At 38.0% G+C, this 21,965-nt stretch overlaps 2 protein-coding genes across 2 annotated transcripts; one reads left to right on the top strand and one right to left on the bottom strand.

The window, feature by feature from the left end:
* Positions 1-90: 90 nt before the first annotated feature.
* Positions 91-532, top strand: GCK72_003179 (uncharacterized protein; the record flags this gene model as incomplete). Its single annotated transcript, XM_053723861.1, has 3 exons — positions 91-164; positions 216-303; positions 350-532. 3 exons carry the CDS (start codon positions 91-93, stop codon positions 530-532), a joined length of 345 nt encoding a protein of 114 aa, XP_053592506.1.
* Positions 533-1,376: 844 nt separating this feature from the next.
* Positions 1,377-17,511, bottom strand: GCK72_003178 (uncharacterized protein; the record flags this gene model as incomplete). The annotated part of the gene is made up of 13 exons (XM_053723860.1): positions 1,377-1,704; positions 2,817-2,949; positions 3,785-3,935; positions 4,701-5,459; positions 7,544-7,617; positions 7,670-7,931; positions 10,428-10,572; positions 10,968-11,083; positions 11,706-11,881; positions 13,131-13,269; positions 14,250-14,543; positions 17,157-17,250; positions 17,327-17,511. The coding sequence occupies 13 exons, from the start codon at positions 17,509-17,511 to the stop codon at positions 1,377-1,379; spliced, it is 2,856 nt and encodes a 951-aa protein (XP_053592505.1).
* Between the last annotated feature and the right edge of the window lie 4,454 nt (positions 17,512-21,965).

Below are 21,965 nucleotides of genomic sequence, written 5' to 3'. Positions count from 1 at the left end.
CTGTCAGCAACCAAATGAAAAAGGTGACGACGTCGAATATCGAGTATTTAATTAATATCCTTTTCAGGCTAGTCGCTGCTCTCAGTCAGGATGGAAGATCAGAGGATAATTTTCAGACCCTTCTTTCCGACGTCACCAGGTTCGCTGGAATTGTTTTCGACAAGGTACAGAGAGCACTGTATGCATACTTAAAAATTTGTGTAATTGGTTTTCAGTATCGAGTCACGCCGCTTCGACATTTTCACACTCAACATTCAGCAATTGGTTAATGAGGAAGTCTACGAGAAGAAAGAAAACGAAAATGTAATTTCAATGTTTCAACATTTCTTAGAAAATCATTCGGTTTTAGGTCACACACATGTCGAACAACATGGAAAAGCTGCGCAATTCTGAAAATCCACAGCTCGTCGAAAACCAATTTGTTCAAGAGGAGGAAGTCTTCGATGAGATTCATCTCGCTACGTGGACATCTTCCGGCATTCATTTAGAAAACGAGAATGATTTCGGTTGTTCATTTTTTGTTTCTCAATAAATTATATTCTTATCAAAATTGTTCTTTAATATTGCATACAGTTATTTATATGGAAAGAAGGAGGGGGGCTACCAGCGCAGCAATCAGCGTAAAACGCGCAACCGCGCTCTGCCGCACGCTCCCCGGGGAAACGGCAACGAAACCCCGACGAACTAATCACGAATTCCTGTGGGGAATCCGTTTCGTTGCGGTTTCGTTGCCGTTCCGTTAAACCGAAACGCTGAGTTTTTTCGTTCAATAGAGCGCGTTTGCATCATTCCAATTTTTTCGAATAAAATATTTATTTTAATGCAATTTCAGTGATTTTTCGAGTTTTGAGGGGAATTTTTTGGGGAAAATATGCAAAAATACGGAAAAAAATGGCGAGAATCATTAGAAAAGTGATAAAAAGTACATAAATTTTGTAAAATTTCACAAGAAATTGGTAAAAATCGGCAGGAAAAATAAATAAATTATGAATTTGGGCTTTTGGTACTTTTGTGTTGAATTTTCAGTGGAAGATATAGAAAAATGGTAAAAATCGAGGGAAAATTGGAATTTTTGAGGAAAATATGGGAAAAAGGCAGGAATTATTAGCAAAATGGCGAAAAGTACATAAATTATGTAATTTCACAAGAAAATGGTAGAAATCAGGGGGAAAATCAAAAATAAACAATTTTAATGCAATTTCAGTGGTTTTCAGTGAAATTTTATGGGAAAAATATGGAAAAATGGTTAAAAATACATAAATTTCACAAGAAAATTGTAAAAAATTATGGAATCGGAGCTGCCGAGCGGTTTTCAGCGGTTTCAAGTGGAATTTTATGGAAAAAAATAAGGAAAAATGGGAAAAAATGTGAAAAAATTATGGAATCGGAGCTGGCGGGTCCTGACCGTTGCTCACATTGCACTTTCTTTTCAATTCTCTCGCTTCAAAGTCCATTTGTGCTCGAATTCGAGCTTCCTCTTGTCTTTGCTCGGCTCGATCTCTTCTTCGTTGAACGAAATCCGGTTTTCGACTATTCTCAATGAATTCTTGACACCATTCAATCATTCGAGGGTCATTCGAATTGTCGATAAACGGTTGAAAGTTTTGTCCAAAGTTATTTTTCACTTCTCGAGTCACCAAACCGGGCGCCGGGATACCACACACCAAATTCGGGTGGAATCGTTGCTCTTTGTACTGGATTATTCTGGAAAATTTGCATTTTTTTAATGGTTACTGTATCTGGAAGAAGAGGAGTACTGTAATTGGATCCAGGATCTCAGATTTTGGGGTTACTGTAACTGAATCCATGATCCTGAATACAAGGGTTACTGTAGCAGAATCCAAGATCCACGATCCGGGTTACTGTATCTGGATCCAGGATCATAAATCTCGGAGAAACTGATCATGGGTTACTGTAGCAGATCCTATAAACGGATCCAGGACCCGGTTACTGTAATTGGATCCAGGATCTCAGATTTCGGGGTTACTGTAATTGGATCCAGGATCTAGGATCTCGACGTTACTGTAATCAGATCCTAGACTGATCCTGGATTACCGTATGATTCTGGATCTAAGTGGATGAAAATGAATAATTTTTGTGTGTTTTCAGACAAAAAATCCAAAAAATGCGAATTTCCAAGCATTTTTCGTTAAAAAACATCAAAAATCGGCTGTCTGGCGCGCCTGAGACGCTTTTCCAATTGAAAATTGTTAAAAGTTACCAAAAATCGGCTAAAAACGATGAAAATTCCTATTTGGCTGGTGCGCCTGAGACGCGTTTTCAAGTCTTTCTGTTAGAAAAGTGCTAGGAGTGAAAATCGACGAAAATCAATAATTTTTGTGTGTTTTCAGACAAAAATTGTCACAAAATGGAGATTTTTGGGTGGAAGACGCGTCAGAGGTGCGCCAGACAAGGGGCAATTTTCAGAAAAATGCGATGTTTTCAGTTTTTTGCTTTTTTTTCGTTCGAAAATTTTTTTAATGCGATTTCCGATCCAAAAAAGCGTCACAGGCACGCCAGTCAGACTTCAACGCGTCCCAGACGCGCCAGAAAATTAAAATGTTGGCAATTTTTAGCCAATTTTCAACAATTTTCAGTCGGAAAAGCGTCTCAGGCGCCCCAGAAAAGCCGATTTTTGGCAATTTAAACCATTTTCAATCAAAAACGACTCAAAAATCCACATTTTTTCGGTTTTTTTTTCCATCGTTGCTTCAAAAAATGACCTTTTTTTCAATTTTTCATCGAAAATGTGAACACTTTTGACTATTTTTCAGAATTTCTTCTTGCCAACTATGGTTTTTTCAAACAAAACTTACTCGAAGAATTTGCGAATCTCTGGTTTATGACTACTATGGAGCATATATCCGTTTCCAATGAAAATGAAATGACGTTTGGCTCGAGTGACGACGACATTCAGACGGCGGACTTCAGCGATGAAACCGATTGTGGCTGAAAATAGCAGATGTTTACTGTCGAAAAAATAAAGTTTCGACAAGGATTTTCAAAAAATAATTTCGCGCGCTGAAACACGCAAGCGCATAAAGTTCAGGGCGGAGCTTAAACTGCAAGCTTAATTAAGCGGCGCGGTTCTAATTCCAGTTGTTTTTTAAACAATTTAAGAACCGCGCCGCTTGCAGTTTAAGCTCCGCCCACAACGTTATGCGCTTGCGCGTTACAGCCCGCGAAATTATTTTTTCAAATCTTTGTCGAAACTTTATTTTTTCGACAGTAGTGATGTTTTTAATGGTTTTCAGTAGGAATTTCCCTTATAAATAGCGTTAATTCACTGAAATTTGTCAATTCGAGAAAATTTGAGACCTGATTACAGTAGTCTGGGGACAATACTATGAAAATACTCACAAAACCAAAAAAAAAATGTCCAAAAAACGCGAATTTTCAGTTCAAAAATGCTCAAAAGTGGTCGAAATTTCTTTTTTTCGAGCGAAAACTCCATCAAAAATCTGTAAAAATCGCTCAAAAATACGAATTTTCAACCCGAAAAATGCTATATTAAGTGGTCAGTACCGCCTGGTGGCCGAACATTTTTACTCTTTGAGAAGTGGAAGAACTTTCCGTGGCCTAGAAACCCAAATAGTAAAAAGTTCGGCCATCAGAGTGTACTCACCACTTTTCAGCATTTCCGGAATGAAAATTTGCGTTTTTTTTAAACATTTTTGATGAGAAAAATGTGATTTTTGATAGTTTTTCTTAGTTTAAATTGCTTTCAGATGCAATTTTTATCGATTTTCACTGAAATTTTCAATAGTTTCCAACAAAAACTCACTCTTCGGATTGCTTCTCACCATCGAGAATATGACACAATCGTATTCTTGTCCCTGAACACTATCGATCGTTCCGATTGTCGTCAAATTCGACGGATCGAACGCCTCATTTTTGGCGACGAATTCATTCATCTTAGCAGTCAACACGTCGATCTGAAATTGGAAGATTTAGAGCTTATAAAATGGGAAAAAACGGGCTGAAATTCGAGTTTTTCAATTGAAAATTGACTGAAAATCGCTGAAAAATGCAAAAAATTCAGACATTTTGACGGATTTTTTGGAAAAATGATTGAAAATCGCTCAATTTTCTTAAAATTAAAGTGTGGGCGGAGCTAAATTGAGATCCAGATGAAGTTTTCTAGCTGAAAAGGGGGCGGAGCCTCCGACCACGCCCCTTTTCTTTGAAATCCGTTTTAGACAGGCTCCGCCCCATTCTTTGAAAATTATTTCCAGATAAAAATGGGCGGAGCCAACGGTTCTCGAAGAAAATAGGCTCCGCCCCCATTTCAAAAAGCGAAAGATGGGCGGAGCCTAGGCTAAGCTCCGCCCATTTTAATCCATCGAAAAATCTTCTAAGCTCCGCCCACTTTTTGTCCAATTTTAACTCTCAAAACTCGAAAATCGACTGAAAATGGGCGGAGCCTAATCTAAACCACGCCCCTTTTCAGAAAATGCGACAAGGCTCCGCCCCTTTTTGGGGGCGGAGTTTAAGTAGGCTCCACCTCTTTTTTTTTTTTTTTGGCTTTCTGGTCATTTTTATCCAATTTTGAGGGCTCAAGCTCCGCCCATTTTCAATAAATGTTTTCCAAAATAAGCCCCGCCCCTTTTTGAATTCCCGCTTTTTGGGGACGGATTTTAAGTAAAACTCCGTCCATTTTGATGCTCAAAATTCGTCCAAAATAAGCCCCGCTCACTAACCTGTCCCTTATACGGCGTGATAATGGCGATATTCTGTGGTGGGATGGACATGGAGAGAAGCCGTTCGTAGTGTTTCATGACAAGCTCCGCCTCCCCATGATTGCAATACGTGTTATTCGGTTCCGTCGTCGTGTTCGATACCACTGATCTCTCGTAGTATCGGATACGTGTGGTAGGGTCCGTCTCGAGACACGTATCAATGAAAACCAACGGATTGAACAGTTTCGAGTACGTTTTGGATGGTTTCGGGTCGAGGGATGTGTGCAATGTATTGTTCATATCGGTACAATTCGTGAGTTTACAATCGTAGAAACATCCATTCGACCAATCGGTGATATCCCGATGAGAGCGATATTGCTCTTCGAGCATAATCCAACTGTATTGATCTTTCTTCTCGATGATTCTCTCCATTACCGAACGCTCTAATTGACGAGCTTTCGCTTCTTCAGTCTTGACAAGTGCCGGCAATTGTTTCGGATCACCGGCCATCACGATTCGTTTCATTTGGTTGACCGCCGGCCACGTGGCTGTCTCCATGACTTGGGCGGCCTCGTCGATGACACACACTTCCGGATTGAAATGATTACTTCGCAGAATTTGTAATGTGAATGTCGATTCCATTGTGGCGAACACGATACGCAGATTTTGCATTATCAAGTCGAGTGTCTGTTGTCTGAGATCTTTGGTGAGTCCGTTTCTCTTCTCGTCAAGCATCTCTTGATCCATTTCTCCGTTTTTGAACATTTCACGCCATTGACGCTGAAAATTGTTGATAAAAAGGGGGGGGCGTAGTGTGACAGGGCAAAATACGTTCCTGTCATTCTTTTATTATTCTGTTATTCCTGCCAGCGCGCAGAATGATTTATCTCCAATGACCCCTCTTGTTTACACTTTCCACTATCTTTCCGTACGAACGGCCTTTTTCCTCACTTTATGCATACGCATCGGTCGGAGTAGGTTGCCTCTTGGCACCTCTCTTATACCGACTATTTATACTATTTAATAAATATGTTGCAACATATCGAAGTGTTAGAAGAAACACACCAAGACTAAAAGACAAGACAGGCGAGTCTTGATCCTTTTATATGGAGGTTCCTAAGAGTAGGATTTCAACTGATTCGCCTATAATCAGTAGTTATCCGTGAACTCTCGGTCAAGGATTCATATTCCTCGGTGCTCCCGAGTATTACCGCTACACCTGGGTACCGAACCGTCTATTTATTCCCTTCTGTTTTGCCGTTCTACTATTCCTATTTCTATTATTTGTAAGCCGATTTTCCGGAAGCTGATCTCCAATGCGGATGCTGTGATATCAACCGTCGGATGCTGACTTCTCAACTGGCAATCATAAGTTATGTTCTCATTAACAATTATCGAAAAGCTTGACCCACTGAGTAGTAGGCGTTACCCTAAAGAAATTATTCTAGTGTATTGTTAAGGCATCTCTACACCTAGGTAATTATCGAGTAGGATTAGTTTTGAGACCAATGGATTTTGAGTTGGGACCTCCGTCCATTGTTAAGTTATGAATTGTATGGTAATCTTTTGAGAGTTACATTCCTAGTTTGATTTTCACTATTTTGTATTGTCGAGTTTCATTTGATTTTATTGTATCTCAGATTCTTAGTGTTTTGTCGTTGTCACTAATCGAGTTAGAGTATCAGTTATTGAGAGTGACTTTTTCCGACGTATTAGTTTATAAGTTTAGTGATAGAATATTAGTACATTGTGTTTATTCTTTTGGATGTTAAGGTTTTTCGTGTAACTATTTCTAACTAGATTTTTCATATCATTCCATGGGATATGAGACTTCAGGGACGAAGTAGCTATTCGAAAAGGAGGGAGAACCCGCAAAGCTTTGTTTTGTTATTGTTCTATTGTTATACTTTTTGGGGGGAAATGGTTCTAATTCGAATTCAAAATTCCATCAATCATTTTTGTGGTTCGAGGACGAACCATCTTTTCCTAAGAAGCGGGGATGTGACAGGGCAAAATACGTTCCTGTCATTCTTTTATTATTCTGTTATTCCTGCCAGCGCGCAGAATGATTTATCTCCAATGACCCCTCTTGTTTACACTTTCCACTATCTTTCCGTACGAACGGCCTTTTTCCTCACTTTATGCATACGCATCGGTCGGAGTAGGTTGCCTCTTGGCACCTCTCTTATACCGACTATTTATACTATTTAATAAATATGTTGCAACATATCGAAGTGTTAGAAGAAACACACCAAGACTAAAAGACAAGACAGGCGAGTCTTGATCCTTTTATAGTAGTCTATTTTATTTTTAAAAATTTATAAATTATGACTTTCAGAATAGACCACGCCCTTTGACGAATAAAAATGATGAAATAAAGGGGCGGGGCTTGAAAGGGGGTGTGGCCTATTTTCAGTTTGTGAGTTTCAGAATAGACCACGCCCCTTTACGGTTAAAAATGTTGATATAAGGGGGCGGGGCTTAAAAGGGGGCGTGGTCTATTTAGGACACGCCCCCTAAAATTCTAAAATATGAAATAAACCACGCCCTCTTCATATGGAAATTTCTGCAAAAACTGAAAATTGTTGAAATAATTGGGGGCGGGGCTTAAAAGGGGGCGTGGCTTATTTTCAGCTTCAAATCATGGTTTCAAAACTAATTTTCAGCGTTTTTAAGAAGGCGTGGCCTATTTAGGACACGCCCCCAATAATTATTTTAAAAATTGAAATAGGCGACGCCCTCTTCATCGGAAGTTACTGCGAAAACTGAAAATTGTTGAAATAAAAGGGGGCGTGGCCTATTTTTCATAAACTAAAAATAGGCCACGCCCCCTAATTAAGGTATCCAATTAAGAATTAACTCACAATCGTCTTAATTGCTGCATCAGCAGCATCACTGGTGTTGAGAATCTCTTTGAATAGAGAAACGTCCATTAGTGCTGAAAATTTTCAGACTTTTTTTGTTGAAAAAATTAAGCCACGCCCCCTTACCATGCGGATGCAACTTCATACATCTCTGCTTAACCATTTTCAACGTCATCGTCTTCAGATTCTTCAACGCCTCCTTCGTCGGCGTCAAGACGACCGCCTGTTTTCCGTCTTTCAATAATTTAAAGAGAAAAATCGATAAGACATGCGATTTGCCGGTTCCCGGTGGTCCTTGAATACAAACGAGAAGACGATTCGGATTCAGTGCCATTCGAATGGCGGCGAATTGCTTTTCGTTGAGATCCCCACGGGGTGTGCCGTCGTCCTGCAAAAAATGAGTTTTTGAGCTAAAATTGAAAATTTGGGCATAGCTTCCGCCTTTATTGAATATATACCGCAAAAACTTGTATTATAACGGCACATACATGCCATTATAATACAGTTTTGGCGGTATATATAAATAAAAATGTGAAAATTTGGACTAAACCGGTGGAAAAATGGGTTTTTTTGGGTGAAAATTGGGGCCCAAAATCGATAAAATCGCTCTGAATCCAGATGCAAATACGCTCCACCGAATCTTTATCAATAGAGCGCAATTTTTCAGAAACCGGTTTTTATTGAAAATTTGGGGAAAAATGAGGGTAAAATGGCCTATTTGAGTGAAAATTGACCAAAAATGCCATTTTTAATACAGTAGCGAGCATAAGTGAGTATACCTCCATACTTTCATATGTATCTCAGCTGAAACAAGTCCGTTTCGCATAAACTTTTTTTTCAAAGATAGCTGAAGTATTCAGTAAAATTGACATAAGTTTTTTGTTTGAAGTTATCAGCTGATTTTCAAGATTATCAATTTTTCCTGATCTTGATTTCAAAATCCGAAAAAAAACTTTTTATTTTTGAACTGGATCCTATGATTTTTTGAGTTGAAAATGTTGAATAACGTTCATAAAAACAAAATATAATGTTAGAATGCTTCTGTGCTTCTTGATCATCGTGCTACAGCTCCAGAAGTCCAAAGTGGTATGCTCGGCTAAATTGTCATAACTCATCAAAAAATGGTTCAAATTGGTTGACAATTGCGGGAAAAGATGCGTATAAAGTTTATCAACAATCTTATATTTAAAAATAATAATTTTGAGAAATTTTTTTTTCGAATTTTCTTCACTCGAAAAGTTTTGGTTTCCACTTTTGCCCAATTTTTCATGTTTTTTGATTATGAAACAGCTGTAATTAAATTAATGAAAATCTAAGTTTGATGTTTTATGTAAAATTCAACTCAAATTGCAAATTGTTACTGTTTTATAATAAAAAATCATGAAAAATTGGGCAAAAGTTGGAAACCAAAACTTTTCGAGTGAAGAAAATTGGAAAAAAAAAATTTCTCAAAATTATTATTTTTAAGTATAAGATTGTTGATAAACTTTATACGCATCTTTTCCCGCAATTTTTAACCAATTTGAACCATTTTTTGATGAGTTATGACGATTTAGCCAAGCATACCACTTTGGACTTCTGGAGCTGTAGCACGGCAATTGAAAAACACAGAAGCATTCTAAAATTATATTTTGTTTTTATGAACGTTACTCAACATTTTCAACTCAAAAAATCATAAGATCCAGTTCAAAAATAAAAAGTTTTTTTTCGGATTTTGAAATCAAGATCAGGAAAAATCGATAATCTTAAAAATCAGCTGATAACTTCAAACAAAAAACTTATGTCAATTTTACTGGATACTTCAGCTATCTTTAAAAAAAAAGTTTATGCGAAACGGACTTGTTTCAGCTGAGATACATATGAAAGTATGGAGGTATACTCACTTATGCTCGCTACTGTAGTTTTTTGATTTGAAAAAGTTTCGGAAATCCCAATTTTCAACTTAGTTTCTCATTAGAGCGCACTTACGGAGATTTAGACCGTTTTTATTGAAAATTTGGGCATAGCTTCCGCCTCTATTCAATATATACTGCGAAAACTTGTATTATAACGGCACATACATGCCGTTATAATACAGTTTTGGCGGTATATATATAAATCGAAATGTCGAAATTTAAGAAAAATGGGGTTTTAGGTCGAAAATTGGCCCAAAATCGGCAAAATCTCTCTCAATCCAGATAAACTCTCAATTCTTATTGAAAATGTTGCAAATGCGCTCCACCGAAACTTTATCAATAGAGCGCACTTTCTCAGAAACCGGTTTTTATTGAAAATTTGGTGGAAAACCATAGAAAATGGTTTTTTTCGGGTGAAAATTGGGGCGGAGCTTAGCTGAGATTTTCTGATTTTTTGGGGATTTTTGGGCTGAAAATGTCTGAAAATCGCATAAATAGAGCATTTTTTGCACTAAAATGTCTGAAAAATGAGAATTTGGGCATAGCTTCCGCCTATATTGTATATATACCGGAAATACTGAATCTCAACGGGAAGGGTGCCGGTTTATTAGGAGAATCCTCAGAGACCTCCTAATAAAACGGCACCGCCCGTTGGAATCCAGTTTTTGCGGTATATATAAGGTACTTTTGACTAAAATTCCTGATTTTAGAAAATCAAAACGCGTCGAAGGCACGCCAGCCACTCTAATCTCCATTTGTAATCTGTTGGAAAGGCGCTAAAGACGCCCCAGCCTTTCCAGATTCAGCCCGAGACCTGTTGCAAACGCGCTCTACCGCAATCTTCATCATGATCTCATAATTGTACAGTTCAAACGCGCCAAAGTTACCCCAGCCTTTCTAAACTCCGCCAATCAATGAATCCAAGCCTATTTTCTAGTGGATTTTCAGCGATTTTCAGTCAAAATTTGTGCATTTTTTCGTATTTTTACCTTAAAATCCGTGTCCGCTTTCAGTTTGAAATCCTCCGGATCCGTCGAATGATGTGATTCAATCACTGTCTGAATCTCCAAACCTTTCGGTTTCTGTTCTTCTACCGTATACCGATAGATTTCATTTTGGCGGTGCTTTTTGTTGCTGAAAATATGATTTTTTTTTTAACAAAATGAAGTTTAGGCTCCGCCTCCAAAACTCAGTTTCTTGGGGGCGGGGCTTTGAGTCGAAGCAATTGAATATTCAAAGCTGTGGGCGGAGCCTAACTAAGACTCCGCCCATTTTTTTCGTATTTTGGCTAAAACTCCGCCCATTTTCACCCGATTTTTTTCGTTTTTTTCACCAAAAAGTGGGCGGAGCCTAACTAAAATTCCGCCCATTTTTCGCCGTTTTTTTTAAAATCTAAAAGTGGGCGGAGCCTAGCTAAAACTCCGTCCATTTTTTTTTCGTATTTTGGATGAAACTCCGCCCATTTTTCGCTGTTTTTTCGCATTTTTTCTCACAAAAAGTGGGCGGAGTCTATTAAAAATAAAACTTACATCCAGAATGAGTAATTGTTGAGGGTTGGGCTTGATTCGAAACGAAAGACGTCGCCTATTTTGAAAATCGTCTCGAATTGATGACGGCATTCGCGTTTCAGTCCAATGATGCATTGCTGAAAATGAGTAAAATTAGAAAAGGGGGCGGAGCTTAGAAAGTGGGCGTGGTCTAGGGCTGAAAATTCGATTTTTGGGGGGTTTTGAACGGATTTTCAGCGCAAAAATGCACTTTCTGGGGGTTTTTGAGCCAAAAATCCGAAATTTCACCTAAATAACCCAATTTTTTGTACAAAAAACATTATTTTTCACTCAAAAATACCATATTCGGCTCAAAAAACCCAATTTTCAGCGCAAAAATGTGATTTTTTGGGGAATTTTTGAGTCCAAAATACCCGATTTTCAACTGAAAAACCAAAATTTCACCTCAAAAAACCCAATTTTTCCCTCAAAAATGCCACTTTTTTGCAGGTTTTGGACAGAAAAAATCAATTTTCAGCTCAAAAATACGATTTTTAGAAGGATTTCTTGTCTGAAAATGCAACTTTCGGAGGTTTTTAAGCCAAATTTCAGCTCAAAAATCCCATTTTCGAAGTAATTTTAGCTCAAAAATCCCAATTTTCCGCTCAAAAATCCCATTTTTGAGGTAATTTTGGCTCAAAAATCCCAATTTTCCTCCCAAAAATCCCATTTTTAAGGTAATTTTAGCCAAAAATCCAAATTTTTCGCCTCAAAACTCACATCATCAACATTTTCTTTCGCTTTTTGTGGTCTTCCCGTAGGTCTCTTCTTTTTCGTCGTATCCTCTTTGATTCTGGGGAAAAGTGATCCGTATTGTGGTGCTCCTCGTTTCTCATCGTCATCATCCACCCAGTATCCACCCATTTCCTTCTGTTTTATCATTGCAATCGGAGCCGCTGCAAAATTTAATTTAATTGAATTAGGAGAGATAAGACAAAGTGGGCGGAGTTCCTAATCTAGAGGCTCCGCCCACTTTTTATTGAAAATTTGGGCATAGCTTCCGCCTATATTGAATATATACCGTGAAAACTTGTATTATAACGGCACATACATGCCCTTATAATACAGTTTTGGCGGTATATATAAATGAAAATGAAAATTTAAGAAAAATCGGTGGAAAAATGGGTTTTTAGGGTGAAAATTGACCCTAAATCGGTAAAATCGCTCTGAATTCTTGATGAAAATGTAGCAAATACGCTCCACCGAATCTTTATCAATAGAGCGCACTTTCTCAGAAACCGGTTTTTATGGAAAAGTTGGGGAAAAACCCATAGAAAATGGTTTTTTTTCGGGTGAAAATCGACCAAAAATTAGTAAAATCGCAAATACGCCCCACCGAATCTTTATCAATAGAGCGCACTTTGAGAATTCAGTTCTGGCGGTATATATATAGAAATGTTGAGATTTGGAAGCTTTTTTGGGGGTTGTAGGGTTGAAAAAATGATTTTTTGAGGTTTTTCAACTTCAAAATGCGTTTTTTATTTTAAAATTCAGGAAACTGGTCGATTTCAGCTCGAAAATTGATGAAAAATCTATTAAATTCTGTTCTTAACGAGGAAATATGCCATTTTTGGTGAAAATCGATGGATGAGCACAAAATTTATAGAGGAGAAAGAGAGAAACTCTAAGCTCCGCCCACTTTCAGACATTCGGTCGGCGATAAGACTCCGCCCCCTTCGTACCTTTGGCGATTACAAAATCGCAAATTTAAAGTGGGCGGAGCCTAATCGACCAAATGGAAATGGGCGTGTCCTAATTGCTAGAACCCGCCCACTTTTTGAAGAATATGGTCAAAAAATGGGCGGAGCTTGCGATTCATCTTTTAAATATTCCTAAATTTGCTGAAAAATTGAACAAAAAAGGCCACGCCCATTCCGAATATTTGAAATTTTCGAAGATCACACTGAACCAATCATTGCTCTGTACAGACAACATTTAAAAAATGTTTAGAGTGGGCGGAGTCTCCAGATTAGGCTCCGCCCACTTTTCTGAAGGTTTTGAGCGGATTTTCAGCTTTAAAAAAGTGTTTTTTGGGTATTTTTGAGCCAAGAAATCCGATTTTCCGTACAAAAAACATCATTTTTGACAGGTTTTGGCGCCATTTTTTAAGTAGACTCCGCCCACTTTCCAGATAACAACACTTACTCTCTTTTCGTTTCAAGAATAACGGAAGTTTCGATTTGTCGATCAATTCCATAACTGGGCGGAGTCCTGACGTCACTTCTTTATCGTTGTATCCTTTCAGAACCAACATTCCAATGGACTGCCAGATGGCGGTTTCTGTCTGAAAATTACAGATTGAGAATTCCAGAAAATCGGGAATTTTCGGGGTAAAAATCTAGTCTGAAATTGTGAAAATTGCATTTTTGGCCTAAAAACTGTCTGAAAGTGCGCTCTATTGAGAAAATAAGCTGAAAATTGGGATTTTCGACACTTTTCTGACCGAAAAACTATTAAAAATGGCATTTTCTCCAGAAATTTTCAAATTTTTCAGTTTTCGGCGGGATGAAACGCAAGTGCGGCAGGGTTTTAAGAATTGTGGGCGGAGCTTAAACTAAAAAACATTGAATTACAAGATAAATTTGTAATTTAATCGATTAAACCACAAATTTATTGTAAAATTCAATGTTTCTCAGTTTAAGCTCCGCCCTCAATTCTTAAAACCCTGCCGCACTTGCGTTTCATCCCGCCGAAAACTGAAAAATTTGAAATTTCTCGCGGAAAATGCCGTTTTTAATAGTTTTTCGAGTCTCGAAAATCTTAATTTTCAGCTTATTTTCTCATTTGAGCGCACTTTCAGACCGTTTTTCAAGTCTGAAAAATGAAAATTTGGCCATAGCTTCCGCCTATATTGAATATATACCGTGAAAACTTGTATTATAACGGCATACATGTCATTATAATACAGTTTTGGCGGTATATATAGAAATGTGGAGATTCTGAAGCTAGGGGGCGGAGCTTAGTAGGATTTTCTGATTATTTAGTGTTGAAAAGTGGATTTTTGAGGTTTTTCAACTTCAAAATCCGTTTTTTACTGTAAAAACCAGAAAAATTGTTTAATTTATGCTCGAAAATTCATGAAAAATCGACTAAAATCTGTTCTTAACAAGGAAAACTCCTTTTTTGAATAAAATCGACGGATTTTCTGATTTTTGGGGGTTTTAGGGTTGAAAAGTGGATTTTTAAGGGTTTTTCAACTTCAAAATGCGTTTTTTTGCAATGAAAATTCCCCATTTTCAGCATTTTCAGCGCATTTTCACTCACTTCTCTATTCTGAACTTGCTCAATGGCAATCACTTCATGAATATTATTCAAAAACTCTTCAGTTTTATCGTTTCCCAATCCATTTTTCGCATTTTCATCCATTTTTTGACCTCCCAGAATTTCCAGATCAAACGAATCGTCTCTATCATGCAAAACGACGCGGAAAGTGATGAAAACGTACGATCCGACGGACATTACCGACGTCGTGTCGATCATTTCACCGAAATCCGGATGGATGAAATTTCCAGACGCGGGGAGATTGGCGGCGCCGACGTGGAGCTCTTTGATCGTGTGCTGGAATAGAGAAAATTGGGAAAATTTGGGGAAAATCGATGGAAAAAATAGAGTTTTTTCGTAAAAAAAATTGAAAATTTGGGCATAGCTTCCGCCTATATTGTATATATACCGTGAAAACCTGTATTATAAGGGCACATATATGCCCTTATAATATAGTTTTGGCGGTATTTATAGAAATATGAAAAATTCAGAAGCTAGGGGGCGGAGCCTAGTGGGATTTTCTGATTTTTTGGGGGGTTTTAGGGTTGAAAATTGGATTTTTTCAGGTTTTTCAACTTCAAAAAACTTTTTTTTATGGTAAAAACCAGAAAAATGGTATTGTTTGTGCCGGGAATAGTTAAACTAGTTTCCAGGGGCGAGGCATCGTTGCGAACTGTAATTTTCAAGACTTTTCAGAAATTTTAGGGTTAAAACGGGAAAAAATTGACTGAAAACGAGGAAATGTGCCATTTTTGGCGAAACTTTACCGTTTTTTGAAGGCGAAATCCTGATCAGTTCGATTTTTTCAAAGAATCTAATAAAAACAGAAAATTTTCGCATTGAAACGTCTGAAAAATGAAAACTTGGGCATAGCTTCCGCCTATATTGTATATATACCGGAAAGACTGAATCTCAACGGGAAGGGTGCCGGTTTATTAGGAGAATCCTCAGAGACCTCCTAATAAAACGGCACCGCCCGTTGGAATCCAGTTTTTGCGGTATAACGACACATACATGCCATTATATTATAATACAGTTTTGCATACTTGTCAAAAATCGGGCCGAAATTTCTCTCGGCCCGGCCCGGCCCGGTCGGCCCGGATTCAAAAATGGGTACCCATTTTTACCAATTTTTTTTTGAAATTTTTCGAAAAAAAACAGTAAAAATGCTTAAATTATCATTACATATTCACATTTTGATTCAATTTTAAATGTTTACTCGAAAACTATACTTTTTTCAAAAAATTTCCAAAAAAAATTCAAAAACTCAAAATGTTTTGAAAAAATGTTTCAAAACGGGCCGAGCGGGCCGGGCCGGGCCACGGGCCGGGCCGGGCCGAGATTTTTCCTGATTTCGGCCCGGCCCGGCCCGGCCCGTGACAAGTATGCAGTTTTGGCGGTATATTTATATATATATAAACCAGCTTGTCTGCCCGCCTTCGGCGGTTCATCCAGCTGGTCCCTCCTCATTTACGTGGCCACCCCTTTTCAAAAGTGCACGCATGGCCGACTGGTCTAAAGCGGCTGTCGCTGACAAAAGCACGCCAGTTCGGTTTTGCCCGCTGTTCAGTTTCTCTCCTCTTTCCAAAACCGTTGCGGACAGCGCCTCAGACAAACAGACAACGGCCAAGTGTCTTTTATATATAAGAATGATAACGAAATGTGAAAATTCAAGAAAATCGGCGGAAAAATGGGTTTTTAGGGTGAAAATTGACCCTAAATCGGTAAAATCGCTCTGAATTCTTATTGAAAATGTAGCAACTACGCTCCACCAAAACTTTATCAATAGAGCGCACTTTCTCAGAAACCGGTTTTTATGGAAAATTTGGGGGAAATGAGGGTAAAATGGCTTTTTTGAGTGAAAATCGACCAAAAATCTCATTTTAAATGTTTCGATCAAAAAAGTTTCGAAAATCCCGATTTTCAGCTTAGTTTCTCATTAGAGCGCACTTACGGAGACTTAGACAGTTTTTATTAAAAACCAGCCTGGCTGCTGCGCAAAGAACGCAAGTTCGATTTTGGGCCCGGGCGCCTTTCTTTCTCATTTCTCAAAAATTTGCGGACATTGGGACAGATGGACAGACTCCCCATGCGTTTTATATATAAGAATGATTTGGGCATAGCTTCCGCCTATATTGAATATATACCGTGAAAACTTGTATTATAACAGCACATACATTCCATTATAATACAGTTTTGGCGGTATATATAGAAATAAGCGAAATTCAGAAGTTAGGGGGCGGAGCTTAGTTGTAAAGCTGAATTTTCTGATTTTTTGGGGTTTTAGAGTCGAAAAGCGGATTTTTTGAGGTTTTTCAACTTCAAAATGCGTTTTTTATTGTAAAAACCAGAAAACTGGTTATTTTCTGCTCGAAAATTGATAAAAAATCGACTAAAATCCGTTCTTAACAAGAAAAAACGCCATTTTTAGTGAAAATCGAGGGATTTTCTCGATTTTTTTCCCTATTTAATTTAATAGCAATTTCCGGGTAAAATTCCTCGATTTTCTCCTGTTTTTTGCTTGAAAATCAAGTTTTTCCGCTGTTTTCAACGGTTTTTTTGACAGTTTTCAAGTCAAGATGTCGATTTACGGGCGTAAATCGCCCCCCGATGAGTCATTCGAGCCATTTGAAGCTTAAAACTTCAAAAAACGATATTTTGACGTTTTCTGAGTGAAATTTATCGATTTTTCAGTTTTTAAGATGGAAATCGAGCCAAAAACACTCCAAAATGTAGATTTACGGGAGGGGATTGCTCTCAAACCTCCAAAAATACCAAAAAACCACGATTTTTAACATTTCCGGATTGAAAATTATCGATTTTCACACGATTTTTTGTTCGAAAATCGATTTTTATTTTATTTTTTACGTTTTTAAGCCGATTTTCACTGCAAATCGACCAAATACTCACCACAGCCTCATCAGTGATACTTTTATCGTGATGATACATTTGGATATTCGGTTTTATCAATTTAACCAACGATTTCGGTGCGAGACGATCGGTTCTGTAAGAAAAATTGAGAAAAATCAATATTTTCAGCAAAAAATTATAATTTTTTCGCTGAAAAATCAAAAACTTACAGTTGTTTGAAGTGAATCATCTCTCCATATGCGAATTTGCACTCGTCAGCCGTTTCCAGGTCCAAAACCCGTCGAAAATCGCTTCCCACTTCAAAACAGGCGACTTTTATCAAGTTATTCCCATTTGGTTTGTCAGGAAGAAGCCCGAGGAAGAAACCCGAGTAAAAACCGGGGTCCGAGTCCATTTTATCACTGAAATAATGGAATTTTTGGAAAAATTATCAATTTTTTGATATATTTCGCGAAAAAATTGAGGGAAAATGATAGATTTTGATGGATTTGATGACGAATGCGAATAAAAATAAATAAATAATGCATATCGTAAAAACGAAAAAACTCTTCCACTGCAAGAAAACTGCCATCGCACGGAAAAATGGGCGGAGCTAGCGAATCAGCGACGAGATTTTGCAAGTCCGCACACTTTTGAGGGGTGGAGGCCGTGGACGAGAAACACAAAGGAATACGGCGGGAAATAATTACTTTCGAATTGTTATTTCGTGGAAAAAGGAAGAAAATTTATGAAAAATCGATTAAAATAGTGATTTTTGGGTGTTTTTCATGATAAAATGCAGAAAAATCGCGATTTTTCACAAAAAATGGAGGTTTACCTTGGAAAATTGCGCGAATTTTATTTAAAAAACTCATTTTTCTCAATTTTTCGCTCAAAAAACCAAAAAATCTTCACTGTTTTTAGCTTAAAATTTCAGTTTTACCTGTAAAAACTCAATCGGAAACGTAAAAATCAACGAAAATCGATAAAAACCTATTTTTTAGCGAAAATATCAAAAAATCGAACGAAAATCGCAATTTCTCACCAAAAATGACCGAAAAAGTGACATAAAATGTGGGAAATTAAGTTTTTCGTTCGATTTTTTTGCGATTTTTTCGTTTTCAATGAAGATTTTATAAGGAAAAACTGAGATTTTAAGCTAAAAATTGTGAATTTCTATGGAAAATTGGAAAAAGCGGCAGATTTTTTGGGTTTTGAGCGAAAAAAATTGTGAAAAATTGGTTTTTTTTAAAATAAAATTCGCTCATCGAGTTCTCAGTTATTACTGCAATTTTCATCGAGAAGACTCCATTGTTCAGTGAAAAATCTCGATTTTTCGTCTTTTTTTCAAGAAAAACTTGAAAAAATCACTTTTTCTTGAGTTTTCAGGAAAATTCTATCTAGAAACTTTGAAAATTTTTTTGTTTTTACCGGAAAAAACCGAGCTTTCAAGCTAAAAACAGTAAATTTAGACGAAAAAATTGGAAAAAGCAACAGATTATTGGTTTTTTGAGCGAAAAATTTGGGAAACAAAGATTTTTTCGTGGTGAAAAATTGACAATCCACAGGGTCTCGGGATGAGTAATAAAAATAAACGCGCTCCGCTGAAATCAGCTAAAGTTTTAGCGCAAAATTCAAAATAAATTTAAATTTTTGTTTTGAAAAACTGGCCAAAAATGCGGGAAAACTGACAGAAATCTGCTCAAAAAGTGGTCGATTAAGCTGCGTATCAAAACGTAATGCTTAACGTCAAATTGAAAAAAAATTAAAATTTGAATTTGCCGCCAATGTCTAGTGGAGCGCATACGATTTCACTACTCATCCCGAGACCCTGTGACAATCATGTGCGTTTTGGAAATTTTTTGGGGAGCGAAAAGAAATGTGAAACAAAGCATACTTGCAAACCGGGCCGACGCGTAACTCGCGTCAAAATGAATATTATGAGCTGAAAAATATACCAAAATGTAGATCTCGACGAGTTCTATGCCCGTGACCTACTACGGGCCGGATGGCTATTCGTTAATGTGCCGCGGGCAGGGAAAAAGGGTCAAAAATCGCGAAATTGGCCAAAACAGCCATTCTAGCCCGGCCCGCGGCACATTAACGAATAGCAATCCGGCCCGTAGTAGGTCACGGACATATAACTCGTCGAGATCTACATTTTGGTATATTTTTCAGCTCATAATATTGAGTTTGACGGGAGTTACGCGGCGGCCCGCTTTGCAAGTATGAAACAAAGGGTGTTGCGAGGACAAGGGCAGCAGAAAGAGGGGGGACCGAGTGTAATAACAACATTAGTCATGAGAGTATACTCATAGGGCGACGAGTGTCGATCGGTACCCCTTCCACCTCCATATATTATCTGAGCCGCCCATCTTCCTGGCTAAAAGGTCTTGGTGGGATTAAGATTAGAGCTTGTGTGGATTTACGGGAAGATGGGCGGCTCAAATAATTTATGGAGGTGACCAGAGGTGGCGGAGGGCAAATGAGATATGTGGGAATTAGCATATGACGAAGGATCTATTGAGAGAACAATAGAGCGCTGGCAATGAGGGGTAATCAGGGTAATTGGGATAATTAGGGTGATTGCTGAAGATAATTTTAGATAAATTGAGATAAAAATCTGATTCTATGTGGAAAAGTGAAAATTAGTCTCGCCACGAAAAAGAAGAACAAACTTTTTTTTTTGAAAAAATATCAGAAAAATCCATTTTTCGTGCTGAAATAGCGATTTTTCTAATATGGTTGTGTAGATCAAAACCCGCTCTACATTTTTGTAGTTCATCACTTTTTGTTAGCTCCGCCCACTTTTGAGATATCCGCCTTTAAAGATGTCTGCGGCACTGGAAATCCATGATCTGGCGCGCCTTTGGCGCAGACATGTCTGCGACGCTAGAATGTCTATTTACAACCGTCTGGGGTGCCTGTGGCGCTAGAATCGTTATTTAGAATCGGCTGGGGCGCCTTTGGCGCAAATAAAAATACAGTGTGAATAAAATTGCTAATTTCTAAATGTACTTTTCATTTGCGCCAAAGGCGCCCCAGCCGATTCTAAATAACTACCAGGCACCCCAGACATCTTTAAAGACCCGTATCTCAAAAGTGGGCGGAGCTATCAAAAAGTTGTCAACTACAAAAATGAAGGTCTAGGTTTGATCTACATTTTTATAGTTGACAACTTTTTGATAACTCCGCCCACTTTTGAGATATAACTCTTGAAAGTTTTGATTGACGCCTCAAACTTGGGTATTATGGTAATTTGGGTAACACTATTAACAAGAGGAAAAAAAAACATTTGACAATATCAAAATGAGGGAAAATGGTTTAAAAAAAAGGTAAAAAAGAAAAATGACGGACACGAATGCTTCAAGTGAAACAATGTCGGGGGACAGATAGGGAAAGAGGCTCTATCTGTATGGCGCTGGGGTCAAAACAGTCACATACAGAATGTGTGAAGTGAGAGAGCATAGACAGGAGACGCAGAGTCTGTCGTTGACAGAAGCTGCGTGTCCGTGTCCCGTGTTATATTTGTATAACATGGGACAAGAACACCACAGATGTCTTCATCTCTAGAGAGCGTATGGAGGTTGGCGCGCCTTCGGCGCTGGAATGCATTAATAGAACAGGCTGGCGCGCCTTCGACGCGAATAAATGTGTTAAAAAGTAAGCAGGTATGCCTGCGGCGCTAGAACGCTTATAGTCTGGCGCGCCTTCGGCGCCCAGAGAACGTTTAGTCATCAAGAAGATACTCAGGATGGCGTACCTCCGGCGCACTTCGCTATTCATTCTTTAAAGGCGCATATCTCAAAAGTGGGCGGAGCCATCAAAAAGTTGTCAACTACAAAAATGTAGCCCTGGTTTTGATCTACAAGACCAAATAGATCAAAACTGAAAATAATAATAAAATTTCTCAAAAATTAACCCCAAGCGGGATCGAACCCTGGTACCTATTCTCGGCCAATCTCAGATTTTGACCAAAACATAGGTTTTCTGACATGAAAAATACAGTTTTGAGGGAATTTTTATGTCAAAAATCGCATATTTACGGTCATTTTGATGTAAAAATCACTTTTCAGCGATAAAAATGGTTTTTTTCAACTTTAAAGCCGCATATCTCAAAAGTGGGCGGAGCTTCTGAAAAACCGTCAACTACAAAAATGTAGCCCGGGTTTTGATCTACATTAATAAATAGTAATCAAAATCATTGGCCAAATTCTGAATCCGGAAAAGCTTTTCAAAATTTCGAAAAATAAAAGTAAATTTATTTCAAAAATTGAAAAACAAAGAAGTTTTTTTGTATTTTTTTTACTCAAAAACAAGTAACAAGAGGTTTCACAACATGTTTAAAGTTTCATTTTTTTTATAATTTTGTTGTTAGAACGAGAAAGTCTGGCGCGCCTCTGACGCGTCTTTCTATTCACAACTCTTGCCCTCCCCTGTCGCTGCTAGGACGCTATGTTTAAAGACGCATATCTCAAAAGTGGGCGGAGCTATCAAAAAGTTGTCAACTACAAAAATGTAGTTCTAGATTTGATCTTTGTTTTTGTTGTTGACAATTTCCTCGTAGCTCCGCCCACTTTTGAGATATTTCCATAGAAAGTAGGTATTAATCATGGAGATTGCTTTTTTCTCCGTTTAATGTCCAAAAAAAGTGTGTTCTGACCGCCCCGAAAGGGGGGTCGGAACACATTTAAATCCCTATTTTCTAGAGTAGTCGTCTCCCCGATGGCTTCTTTTTATGCCTTTCCTCATTAGTCTATTTCCATCCCCCTCTCGAAACGACTTCAATCTCCCCCCACTATTCCCAACTTTTCTCCAAGACTCCGCCCCCTTTTTCTCATTTCTTTCCGGTTGCCACGGGCGACACAA

The sequence above is a fragment of the Caenorhabditis remanei genome, chromosome I (genome assembly GCF_010183535.1).
Source record: "Caenorhabditis remanei strain PX506 chromosome I, whole genome shotgun sequence".
NCBI lineage: Eukaryota > Metazoa > Nematoda > Chromadorea > Rhabditida > Rhabditidae > Caenorhabditis > Caenorhabditis remanei.
The sequence above is the reverse complement of the archived record's forward strand: the minus strand, read 5'-3'. Positions and strand labels throughout refer to the sequence as shown.